Genomic DNA, 12,818 nt, shown 5'->3' on the forward strand with positions numbered 1-12,818 from the left:
TGCCACTGTGGTGAAAGAACCATCAGCAACAGAAATTTTTCTATTACTAGGACAGGGTGTATAGGTGAGAAAATGTAGTGAAGAGGGTGTCATGTGGTCAGAAGCTCCAGAATCAAGAATCCATGGAAAAACACTAGCCGACGCATGTAATCCTAGAGATAAAGACTGACCTGAGAGAGCAAGAGAAGTAGAACCACTTCCTGGTTTCAAGGATTTTAGGAAGCTCCTTAGCCTTTCAATTTCTTCATCATTAAATGGTCCCTGACTTGTGTGTTCTTGCTGCAGGGTTGTGGAGACATTATGGGCCTGTTGAACTCCTTTTGAAACTCCTAGATTTCCCCATTCCTTGCTAGATGTGGGAGGTTTCCCATGAAGTTTCCAGCACTGATCGTTTGTGTGTCTGGGCTTCTTGCAATAGGTGCACCAAAGGTTATCGTTAGAGTCACGGGTAGTTGTGTCACGAGCCAAGTTGTGATTGTTCTCACCCTTTGAACCACTATAACTTCCTCCCCTTGCCACCATGGCTGAGCCTTCAAGATCTTTAGGCTCAAGCATGACTCCACGGCGGCTTTCCTCAGCTCTGACAAGGGCTATGACTTCATTCAGTGGAGGCACTTCTTCTTTGCCAAGAATTTGTATTCGGACCTGATCAAATTCAGCATTCAGTCCAACCAAAAAATCATACACCCTATCTCTTTCAATAAAATTCTTCAAGATCACAGCATCATCAGGGCACTTTGTCTCAAGAACCCGATAATGATCAAGCCCATGCCATAAATTTTGCAGCAGATTTGCATACTCTATAACACTTCTGCTCCCTTGTTTGGCCACCACTGTCTTCACTTTGACCTCATAGACACGAGCAGCGTCATGGGCTTTGGAATAGATTTGTCGGACAGCATCCCAAATAGCCTTTGCAGAGGGAAGAAACATACAAGTATCACTGATCTCGGGTGTCATTGAACTCCACAACCATGACATAATCATGGAGTCCTCTTCGTCCCAATAATCAAAATTTGGCTCACCCAACTTTGGCCCTGTTCCAAGGTGACTAATTTTTCCTTTTCCCTTCAAATAGGTGCGCACTAGTTGTGACCACTTCAAGTAGTTTTGGCCATTCAGTCTATATGTTGTCTGAATATTCTGCAAATCACCAGTGTGAGGATGAGAATTTGTGGCTCCTTCATCGGTTTGGACAGGAGCACTTGTTGCAGTCATGTCGGACATTGTTAATGGAGGAAAAATAAGGCCAGTAGGAAAGGAGAATAAAGGAGGGAAGAACTAGCCAGAATAAAGGAGAATAAAAGAACACTTCTGGTTACAGATCAACACTGAAGGCCAGAAGAGAAAAACACGAAAAACTGGCAATGAAGGCCGAAAAAATCTCAAGGTTGACAAACCTAGAGCTCTGATACAATGTTTTGGAATGGTAGAATACTGATGTATTTCATTCTATTGCCAATCGGCATATTTATACAGTAAGCTGCTGCAATAAATAGAAAGAAGAAAAAAATAGAAAGAAAAGAAAATAGAAAGTAGAAAAATAGAAAGAAAAGAAAATAGAAAGTACAAGAATAGAAAGAAAGAAATAGAAAGAAAAAACTTTCTAAATCAATCCTTCCACAATCCTAGGAATATATACAATTCTATTTTTACACAACTACCAAATATAGATCTGCACCAGTAACCCCATGTTTTCCAACAGATAGAAACAGTTTTTTCATGCTAAGTCTAATGGAAAAAGGAAGAACTTTGTGTCCTTGGAGATTGATGGTCAGGTTTTATCTCAACCAAGAGAGATGGCAAGGGCTTTTGCAAATCATTTTAAAATTATTTTTCAGAAAGCCCATTGATGAAAGGATTTGGGTTGAAGGGGCTGGAATGGCCAACTCTACCCGAGGACTTAAAAGAAGGGTTGGGAAAGTCTTTTGAGGAAGAGGAAATCAAAGCAACTATTTTCTCAATGGATAGGTCCAAAGCTCTAGGGCAAATGGCTTTACTATGGCATTCTATTAGGATTGTTGGGAAACAATGAAAAAGGATCTTTTGGAGGCTTTTAATGGATTCTTAGAAAGGGGAGTAACAAATCTAGCTTTAAATGCCACCCTTACTGCCCTAGTTCCCAAAAGGAATGGAGTTATTCACCCAAAAGACTTCAAACCAATTATCTTGGTGAATAGTCTCTACAAAGTAATAGACAAGGTCCTATCTCAGAGGATTAGTAAAGTCCTCTTAACCATTACATCTTCAAATCATAGGGCTTTTGTGCACAAAGAAAATGGGTTTGATCTATAAATTGGATTTGAAAAAAGCCTACTTCTTAGTTGGTTGGATATTTCTAATTGAAGTTTTGAGGTAGTGTGGTTTTGGTGATAGATGGCATAAGTGGATATGGGGCTCCTTGAAAACTTGTCTTTACTTAGTTTTGGTAAATGATAGAGTGGTGGATTTTTTCCCTATTAAGCATGGGATTACGCAAGGGGACTGCCTTCTCCCTTTTTGCTTACTCTTATCACAGACGTTACAAGCAATGCTTTAAAACGCGGAGGCATGATGCGAGGCACTCCACTACCTAGAGGCGTGAGGTGTAGTTCAGAACGCAAGAGGCGTAAGCCTCCCAAACACAAGGAAGCATAAGCCTCCTTAAGAGGAGAGGGGTTAGGAGGAGGATGAAGAGGAAGGGGGGATCTCATTTTTTCTTTATTTTTAATAAAAACCTTTTATCTTGAAGAGTCCTTTGTCACTCTGTCTTCCTCACATGTGTGATGTGTCCACTTCAAGTAACTAGGCCTCTACATTCCATGTGTCTACTTCATCTTCCAACCCTTGGATCATTCATTTTGGGGCAACCAACTACATGATTGGTAAGCAAAGTTTATTTTTCAGCATATTGTTTACTTTCTGGTAAGAACAAAGTTATGCCAGTTGATGGTTTTCACACTACCATTACTAGTCAGGGTACTGTATCCTTACAAAATGGTGTTCACCAACATCTAGTCTAGCATATTCCCAAATTTTCCACTAACCTTTTAAATATTAGTTTTTGATAAATAAGATAAGTTTCATTAATAGAAAACTAATGTAGTTACAAGCTTCCCATGGAGAGGCATGAGCTGCGTCCTCTCCTAACAGCAAGAAGAAAGACAAAAGATAGAAAACAGATTCAGTCTACAATTGAGCCCAATACAAACTTTCCCTCCTGTTTATCCCTTGCTTTACAAGACCACCAGCCATAGAGTTTGCTGATTTCCCCACCCATTGTATTCTCATTGTCAAGCTCCTTGTCAGGCAGTTGAATTTTTTAATTTCATTCTTAAAACACCACACTATAGAGTCTGGTTTTGTAGCCAGCCCACTCCCACCTTGGAGTCCCCTTCTATTATTAACTGTTCCATACCTATCTGCACTGCTAGCTGTACTCCCTGGATAGCGGCTGCAAGTTCCGCCCTAGTAGAGTTTCCAACTCCTATGGGTCCCAAGTAAATAAGAACCACATTCCCAGCCTCATTCCTCAATACCCCTCCCACCCCTGACGGACCTGGATTACCAAGACTACTACCATTGAAATTCAGCTTCAAGAAGCTTTCGGGAGGGGGTTCCCAAGTCATACTCACTTTAGTCTTTATGGATGAACAATTAGCCACTACTAACCAATTCCTCCAAATATCATTAAATGAGAATTGATGTAATAGGTCCAATGATTTTAGTCACAGGATCACCCTATTTAGAATGCAGTCCTTCATCTCTTCTAGGCTTCTCTCCTTCTCTTGGAAAATTCTGGTATTCCTTTCTTCCCACACGGACCAGATCAGCGCTGCTCTTGCACACCTCCACATAATTCTTCCTCTTCTGTGACGCCAGGGGAAGAAAGCAGGACCAAAAATCAAACTTGCATCCACTGGCCTAACCAACCTGCACCCAAACAATGAGAAGAGCCACTCCCATAACTCTGCAGTAAATGAACAAGATATTAGTAGATGGTTACAGTCCTCACCATGTGCCCTGCAAAGAATACACCAAGAAGGTGAGAGACAGAGAAATGGTCTTCTCGTTTGTAGAATGTCTAAGGTGTTTATCTATTAGTTGTATTAACCTTTTTTTCTTGTATTTTCCAGGATTTGACTTCTGGGAGAACAATTGGTAAGGGACATGTGGTGGATGGCCTCTACTTGGATGGTGTTGTTGCTTTTGAGTCATGTAATACAAGTTTTGTGGGATAATCTCAAATTCCTTATAAAGCCCAAATCTTGCTATGGCACTATCTTCTAGGCCATTTGTTTTTTTAGTCCTTGAGAGTCATGTTCCCAAAATTATTTAAGCTAGTGTCTGAGTCTTCACTTCAATGTCCAACCTATCCTTTGAGCAAGCATTGTAAAACAAATTTTCCTCCAAGAAATAAAATTGTTGAATTTCCATTTGAAATTGTTCACTCAAATGTTTGGGGCCCTACTACTACCATTGCAAAAGGAGGTTATAGATATTTTATTAGTTTCATTGATGATTTTTTGCAATGTACTTGGATTTACTTGCTTCGCTCATAAAACAAAATGAAGTTCCTAATGTAGTATAGGATTTCCAAAGAATAGTGTTTATTCAATTTCATGAAGTAAAAATTTTTCATTCAAACAATGCTCATGAGTATTTTAGAGACAATCAGAATCAGTTTTTTTCTCCCCATTATACCATTCATCAAAGTACATGTCCAAGAACTCCTCAACAGAATGGTATTGTTGAGAGGAAGAACTGACATCTCCTTGAAGTGGCTTGTGGTTTGATGTTGCATATGCATGTTCCAAAAAAATTTTGGGCTGATGTCATATTAACAATTGTGTTTCTTATCAACAAGACACCCACAAATATTCTTAAGTTCAAGGCCCCACATCAACTTTTGTTTCGCAAGTCCCCTCTTTTCTCTATTCATGTTCTTACCTTTGGATGTCAATGTCAATGTTTCATCCAAGATCCCCATCTCGGGGTAAGCTTAACCCTCATTCCATCCCTTGTATTTTTCTTAGCTACCCCTTATAGCCAAAAGGGATATAAATGTTGTGATCCCACTTCTTGACATACATTCATTTCTATGGACGTTTCTTTTGTTGAGTCTCAGTCCTTCTTTCCTACTTCTCCCCATGGGGAGAATAGTTGTCAAGAGGAGAAGCATGTCCTTGTTCCCTTGATTCCTGTCTCATCTGATGGTGTTCCTATCCCTCCTGTTGCTACTCATCGTTCTCCTATTCATGTTCCTATCCAACGTGTTTACTCTCATCCAACGTGTTTACTCTCAGTCCAGGTCTCGTTCTCCTTCACATTGTCAACAAGAGCAACATTGATCACCAGGTGAAGGGGTGCCTAACATTTACATTTCTTGAATCAGCAGAACCTCAGGAGGTAAACTTGAAGAGTAGTGTATATCCTATTGAACCAAGTAATGTTCCCTTAAATGACCCTAGTTGTAATCTAAATCTTCCTATTGTTGTTCGTAAAGGTACCCGTTCATGCACTACTAAACATCCTATCAATCACTTCACTACTTGTACCAACTTGTCTCCCTCCTATCGTTCTCTTCTTTTTTCTATTTCTAATGTTTCTATTCCCAAATATGTTGTTGAGGCCCTGAATAGTCCTGAGTGAAAGAATGCTATGTTAGAGGAAATTGATGCTATTAGTAGGAATTGCACATGGGATTTGGTTAATCTTCCTAGGGTAAGAGACCTATGGGGTGCAAGTGGGTATTTACAGTCAAGCATCGTACCAATGGTTCAATGGAAAGATATAAAGAAAGGTTGGTGACTAGGGATTTCTCCCAGACATATGGAGTTTATTACACGGAGACATTTGCTCCAATTGCTAAAATGAACTCCATCCATGTTCTTCTCTCCCTTGCTCCAATTTTTTACTAGAAGTTATATCAGTTAGATATTAAGAATGCCTTCCTGAATGGTGATTTAGAGGAGGAGGTGTATATGGTTTAGCCTCCAAGTTTTTCATCAAAAGAAACAAAAGGAAAAGTTTGACATCTCAAGAGGTTGTTTTATGGCTTAAAACAACATGCCAAAGTGATCATACCCTCTTTCTGAAGAGAGAAGATGATTTAGTTGCTATACTTATTGTATATGTGGATGATATTGTTATTACAAGGAACTAGGAGGCAAAGATACAAAAGCTAAAGGAATTTCTAGGTGTCGAGTTTAAAGTGAAACATCTAGGCCCCCTAAAATATTTTCTTGGAACTGAAGTTGCAAGGTTAGACAATGGGATCTTCATTTCTTAGAGGAAGTACATCCTAGATCTTCCTCATGGCACTAATAAACTTGGAGCCAAACCAAATAATACTCCAATAGATGTTCATCATAAACTTGGGGAAGAAGGTGGTGAGCCCCTCTCTGATGTAAGAGTTTCAAAGACTTGTTAGGAGATTGTTATACTCGTCTATGTCCAAACCTGATATTGCATATGCAATGGGGGTGCTAAACCAGTATATGCATGCCCCCAAAACCACTCATCTTGTTGCAGTAGAGAGTTTTTTTAGGTACCTAAAGAAGTTCCCTAGTATAGGTATTCTCTTCTCCAAGCATGGTCATTTAAGGGTAGAGACTTTTACAGATGTTGATTGTGCAGGTTTAGTTCATGATAGAAGCTCTACCACAAGTTACTATGCCTTTGTTGGAGGTAATTTGGTAACTTGGAGAAGTAAAAAAAAAAAACAAGCCGTGGTTGCTAGATCCAATGCGGAGGCAGAGAATAGAGCCATGGAACATGGTGTAACTGAAATGTTATGGTTAAAGAATATGCTAATGGAACTGCGAATTAAGGTTCAACACCCAATGTCATTATATTGCGATAATAAGGCAGCAATTAATATTGCCCAAAATCTTATGATGCATGAGAGAACAAAACACATTGAAGTGGATAAGCATTTCATTCGTGAGAAGATTGAAGATAGTTAAGTCTACATCCCATATGTTAATTCTTCGGATCAGTTGGGTGATATCTTCATGAAAGGTGTTACTAGTGCCCGACATATTGATATCTGTACCACATTGGGAATGATTGATACATACAACCCAACTTAAGGAGAAGTATTGTTAGGGCCGCCGTTAGGCTCTTATTAGACTGTTACTATTATCTTTTCTTTGTTAAGTTGTAACCAAGGGTACTATTGTAATTTTCTCATTTCTTTTAACAGCCTAATATACAAGTCAGTGAGTGAACCGCCACTGACACTTTGTTGTTTCACCTTCTCTTTTCTTCTCTTTACTTCTAGACACCACTTAACTGATGAAATTTTCACCTTCTCTAGATTTTCCAGCAAAGCAATGCATTCATCAACCTCCCAATCCAACAAAGGTCTTCTGAACTTCGGACACCAAACCAACCATTCTGCCATTCTTTCATAACCATTACTACTAGTAACTTCAGTCTCAACCAACCTATACAGCCATGGACATAGCTCACTCAGCTTGCCTACCCCACTTCAGTCTCAGCCAACCTATACAGCCTTGGACATAGCTCACTTAGCTTGCCTACCACACACCAATCATCCTCCCAGAACCTAATTCTTGCTCCCTCCCCAACTGACAAACTTGTTAAACTTCTGAATTCCTGATTGAATTTCATAATCCCTTTCCAAACACTCACCCTATAAGATGATCTCACCTCCCCTATCTCCCACCCAAACCTAACCACCACTCCTCTCCATAGTGAATTTTCCTCCCTCCCTAAACCAAATATCCATAGCCACTTTCCGTTCAAGACCCTTGAACACCCTCACCCTTCTAAAACCCAATTACCCAACCCACCCCTCTCCTTTGGTCTGCACACCTTTTCCCATTTTACCAAGTGAAGCTTCTTACACCCTCCCACACCTTCCCATAGGAAATCCCTGTGAATCTTCTCCACTCTTTCAGCTACTTCTGGTGGTATCTTTAATAGTGACATATAATAAGTTGGTAAGCTTGAGAGAACATTCTTAATTAGAATTATTCCCCCCCCCCCAGCCCCCAAGGAAAGGTATTTTGCTTTCCACCCATCCAACCTCTTTTCAATCCTCTCCAGAATTGATCTGCATAAAGTATATTCTTGTACAGATTTACCCTCAACCCTGTTAGCAGCTCAAAAAAATTTGCTAGAATTGCTCTCAAATTCAGAACCTGATCAACTGATGCATCCAGAAAAATTAAGGTATCATCTGAGTAGGCGATCAAGACTACAATCAGCCTTGAATCCTAATAGATTTCAGATTAGAAAAGGTAGAAGAAAAGTAAGGAAAAGAAGAAAAGAGAGGAGAAGAACAAGAGAACACAAGGTTTGAAAGGAGGGACAGACTCTCTAATTGATCTGCCGTCGCCACTCTCTTAGTATTTATAGGTTATGTTCAGTACATAGAGGAAAGGACAGATCTGCCCTTAATACTTACATGACAAATAAAGCAAATAACAAACTGAAATAAATAACAACTGAAATAACAAGCTGACCACCAACTAACACTAACACGACTGAAACAAATAATTGCACATACTGTCCTACGAACACAGTGGGGACCACATCTGTGGGGCCCACATCAATGTTCTCTACACTCCCCCTCAAGTTGGGAGTAGATATTTATCACTCACAACTTGGATAGGTCTGCTTCTAACTTCGTCCTTGGTACAGCCTTGGTTAGGATATCTGCGAGCTGCATGTTGGATGTGATATACGGGAGACACTTCCTGTGATGAGACCCTCTCTCGGACAAAATGTCGATCCACTTCAATATGCTTAGTTCTGTCATGCTGCACCGGATTATCACAATACAGCATCAAGGGCTTCTCATAATCAATATCCAACTCTTCAAGTAGTGATCTCAGCCATAGGATTTCAACCACTCCGTTAGCCATTGACTTGTATTCAACTTCGGCACTAGAGCGGGAAACAACACTTTGTTTCTTACTCCTCCAAGAGACAAGGTTACCTCCCACAAGGGCACAATATCCAGAGGTAGACCTCCTTCCATCAGCACTCCCAACCCAATCAGCATCTGTATAGACCTCCACCTTCATATGATTATCATTCTTGAACAGTATACTCCTACCCGGGCATCTCTTCAAGTATGCTAATATTCTCTCTGCCGCAAGAAGATGAGTAGTTCTAGGGGAATGCATGTACTGGCTGACAACACTAACTGCATAACTGATATCTGGCCGAGTGAGGTAGAGATATAGGAGTTTTCCAACCAACCGTTGGAACATAACTTTGTCTTCAAGAGGTTCCCCGCCCTCTGCACTGATCTTGTGATTCTATTCAATGGGTGTATCAGCAAGCTTGACACCTAACTTTCCAGTTTCCGCCAACAGATCTAGAACATATTTTCTCTAAGAGATAAAGATCCCTTGCTTAAATCTAGCAACCTCAATACCCAAAAAGTACCGTAGTGTACCAAGATCTTTCACCTCAAACTCTTGATGAAGGAGTTGTTTAAGGGACTCAATCTCACTACTATTATTTCCTGTCACTACAATATCATCCACATATACAGCAAGCAGGGTCAAAGAGGAGTCCACCCTTTTAATGAACAGTGTATGATCTGACTGGGCCTGTACATAATCGAATTTTCCGAGGGCTAGTATGAATCTATCAAACCAAGCTCTAGGTGACTGCTTTAATCCATACAATGCCTTATTCAGTCGGCAAACCTTCTTACCTGTCTCTGTATCATAGAATCCAAGAGGCAACTGCATGTAGACCTCTTCCTGTAAGTCTCCATTCAGAAAAGCATTTTTAACATCCATCTAGAACAAGGGCCAAGAATAACTTGCTGCAAGGGATAATAGAACTCGAATGGTGGTCATCTTGGCTACCGGGGCAAAGGTTCCCAAGTAGTATATACCATAAGTCTGGGTGAACCCCTTTGCAACCAGTCGGGCTTTGTACCTTTCAATGGAGCCATCAGCATTATGCTTCACAGTAAATACCCATCTACATCCAACTGGCTTCTTTCCTTTGGGTAGGTCAACTAGCTCCCAAGTGTTATTTTTCAATAGGGCATCCATTTCAACTTGCATTGCATCTTTCCACTCTGGAACTGATAAGGCTTCTTGCACTGTTCTGGGAATAGGGACATTGGCAATGGAATTGAGATAGGACCTATAAGAGGGAGATAGGCGATCATAGGATAAAAACTGGAAAATGCAGTGAGCTACAGATGTGGTGCAATGTCGTTTCCCTTTACGGACGGCAATAGGGAGGTCAAGGTCATCCGCAGGAGGGGAAGTGGCAACAGTGGAAGGTGTCTCAGTGGGCCCTGGGACTGTAATACCTGAATCTGGAGCCGTAGAAGGAATTGGAGCTGGCCTGGACTGCCGATGACCGGGATCAATCTGCCTGCATCGCCTGTGATAGACTTTCAACTCCTAATCCCTCTGACCACCCTCACCATTACAGCCTTCATCACCCAATGGAATAGGTAAAGGAACAGCCTCAGATGTGTTAACCCCACTCTCACTGCGCTCCCCCTGAGGAAAAAGACCCAAATCCCCACTCTCACTACTCTCCCCCTAGAGAGAAACCCTAGGATAATAGGGTGTCTACTCAAAGAAGGTGACATCCATGGAAACAAACTTCCTCCCGGAAATAGGATCATACCAGCAATAACCCTTTTGAGTTTGTGCATAACCGAGGAAAATGCATTTGGAGGCCTTAGGGTCAAACTTGGAATGATGGGGCCCGAGAAGCTGAATGAAGCAGGTACAACCAAAGGTTTTAAGAGGAACAGTAAACAACTCATCGTATGGGTATAGAAGTGTAAAAGGGGGTTTCATATCAAGGACCTGGGATGGAACCCAATTAATGAGATATACTACCATGAGGATAGCATCACCCCAGAAGCGAATAGGTACATTGGAGGTAAACATAATGCTTCTAGCCACCTCCAAGATGTGCCTATTCTTCCTTTTGGAAACCCCATTCTGCTATGGTGTGTGAGGACAAGTGCTCTGGTGAATAATCCCATGATTAAAGAGGTAAGAAGTTAATGGCTTAGCAAAGTATTCCTTTGCATTGTCGGATCTGAGAATTTTGATTTTGGCCCCAAATTAGGTTAGAATCATCTGATGAAAGTTTTGGGTCAGAGCGGGAACCTCATCTCGAGAACGCATTAGATAGACCCAAGAAAACCGAGTATAGTCATCAACAAACAACAGAAAATATCTATATCCACCCATACAAGGGATGTAATATGGCCCCCATACATCAGTATGCACAATATCAAAAGAATTATTACTCCTTTTATTACTCAAAGAATAAGATGTTCTACAATGTTTGGCAAACTCACAACTCTCACATCTCAACAGACTCAAATAAAGCAGGAAACAAACTCTTCAAAGACCAGAAAGATAAATGACCTAATCGATTATGCCAAAGCATAACTGGACTCACAAACTGAGAAACAAAGGACTTCTTATCCACTAGCTCTTCCCAACAAGAACTCTCTCTGAGCAGATAGATCCCATTCGTCTCACGGCCAGTCCCAATCACTTTCCTCGTCTCCAAGTCCTGAAAAACACATCGGTCAGGGAAAAATGTTACTAAACAGTTCATATGTTTGGTAATACTACTGACTGAAAGCAGGTTAGTATCAAGCTTAGGAACATGCAAGACAGAAGATAAAGAGATAGTATCAGATAACTTGATGTCACCCTTGCCAGAAATGAGAACAAGAGAGCCATCAGCAATGGATACTTTATCTCTACCAGAGGATAAGTGATATGTAGTGAACAAGGATGGCAAGCTAGTCATATGGTCAGATGCATCTGAATCTATTACCCAACAGTATTCAGTATTACCTGGAGCTGAAACATAGTAGACTGAGGCTCGAGTACCTGAATGTGCAAATGCAGATGTGGTAGGGGTTGATGGTGACTAAGATGGCTGAGCTGAACTCCCAACTTCCTTTGCCAACTGTATTAGGGCAGCCCAAACCGCAGCTAAGGTCTCTAGGGGTGTGCCTTTTGTGCCTAATGAGGATGCTAAATCAGTATTCACGGCCACATGAGCATTACCCTTCTTATTTCTTAGTTTTGCTGGGACCAAATGAGGGTGCAGCTTCCAACAAGTATCTTTTGTATGCTTGGGTTTCTTGCAATGTTCACATACCAGATCCCGTTTGCCGTCCTTCTTGCCCCTTTCTGTATCACCCCCTAACTTAGGTTTAACAGTTGCCAGGGCTGGGGAAAAGGGTTGAGGTTGCATCATAACTTTCCTCTTGGTCTCTTCACTATGCACCAAGGAGTATGCTTGAGAGTGGGTCACACTATCTCTGGTCAGTATCTGTTGCCTCACAATGTCATAATCTAAATTCAGGCCAGCCAGAAATTCAAATACCCTATTCGTCTCGACTTGCTTTCTATAAGTCTGTGCATCTTTGGGACTTTCCCACTCAAGAGTCTCTAGATGATCAATTTCATGCCACAGGGATTTCAAGGTAGAGAAGTAGACAGAAACTGGTTTCTCTCCTTGTTTAAGACTATTCACTTCACACTTCAGTTCATAGGCTCTGGCAACGTTAAGGGGTTGGGAATAGGTTTCTTTCATAACATCCCATATCTCCTTAGTTGTCTTTGCCCACAAGTAATTTCGGCTGATATGTGGCTGCATAGAGTTACACAGCCATGTCATAACCAAGTAGTTCTCTTGAACTCACTTGGTATACATTGGATCCTCCTTGGAAGGTTCTTTCACATCTCCCAAAAGGTAACCTAGTTTTCCCCTTCCCCAATAGCCATAATGGCTGATTGGGCCCATTCCAAGTAGTTTGACCCGTCAAATCTCATAGTTGTAATCTG

General features: G+C 41.0%; 1 protein-coding gene across 1 annotated transcript in view; it reads right to left on the reverse strand.

Moving 5' to 3' along the window:
• The window catches only part of LOC148855347 (voltage-dependent L-type calcium channel subunit), a 43,728-nt gene that overhangs the window by 20,206 nt on the left and 10,704 nt on the right, over positions 1–12,818 (reverse strand). The window contains exon 2 of the mRNA XM_088982619.1: positions 11,413–11,529. Coding sequence (XP_088838745.1) covers positions 11,413–11,529 — 117 coding nt within the window. The remainder of the gene's footprint in view (positions 1–11,412; positions 11,530–12,818) is intronic.

This window comes from Nelumbo lutea, chromosome 4, assembly GCF_056320005.1.
Source record: "Nelumbo lutea isolate HS-2025 chromosome 4, American lotus-T2T, whole genome shotgun sequence".
NCBI classification, from domain to species: domain Eukaryota; kingdom Viridiplantae; phylum Streptophyta; class Magnoliopsida; order Proteales; family Nelumbonaceae; genus Nelumbo; species Nelumbo lutea.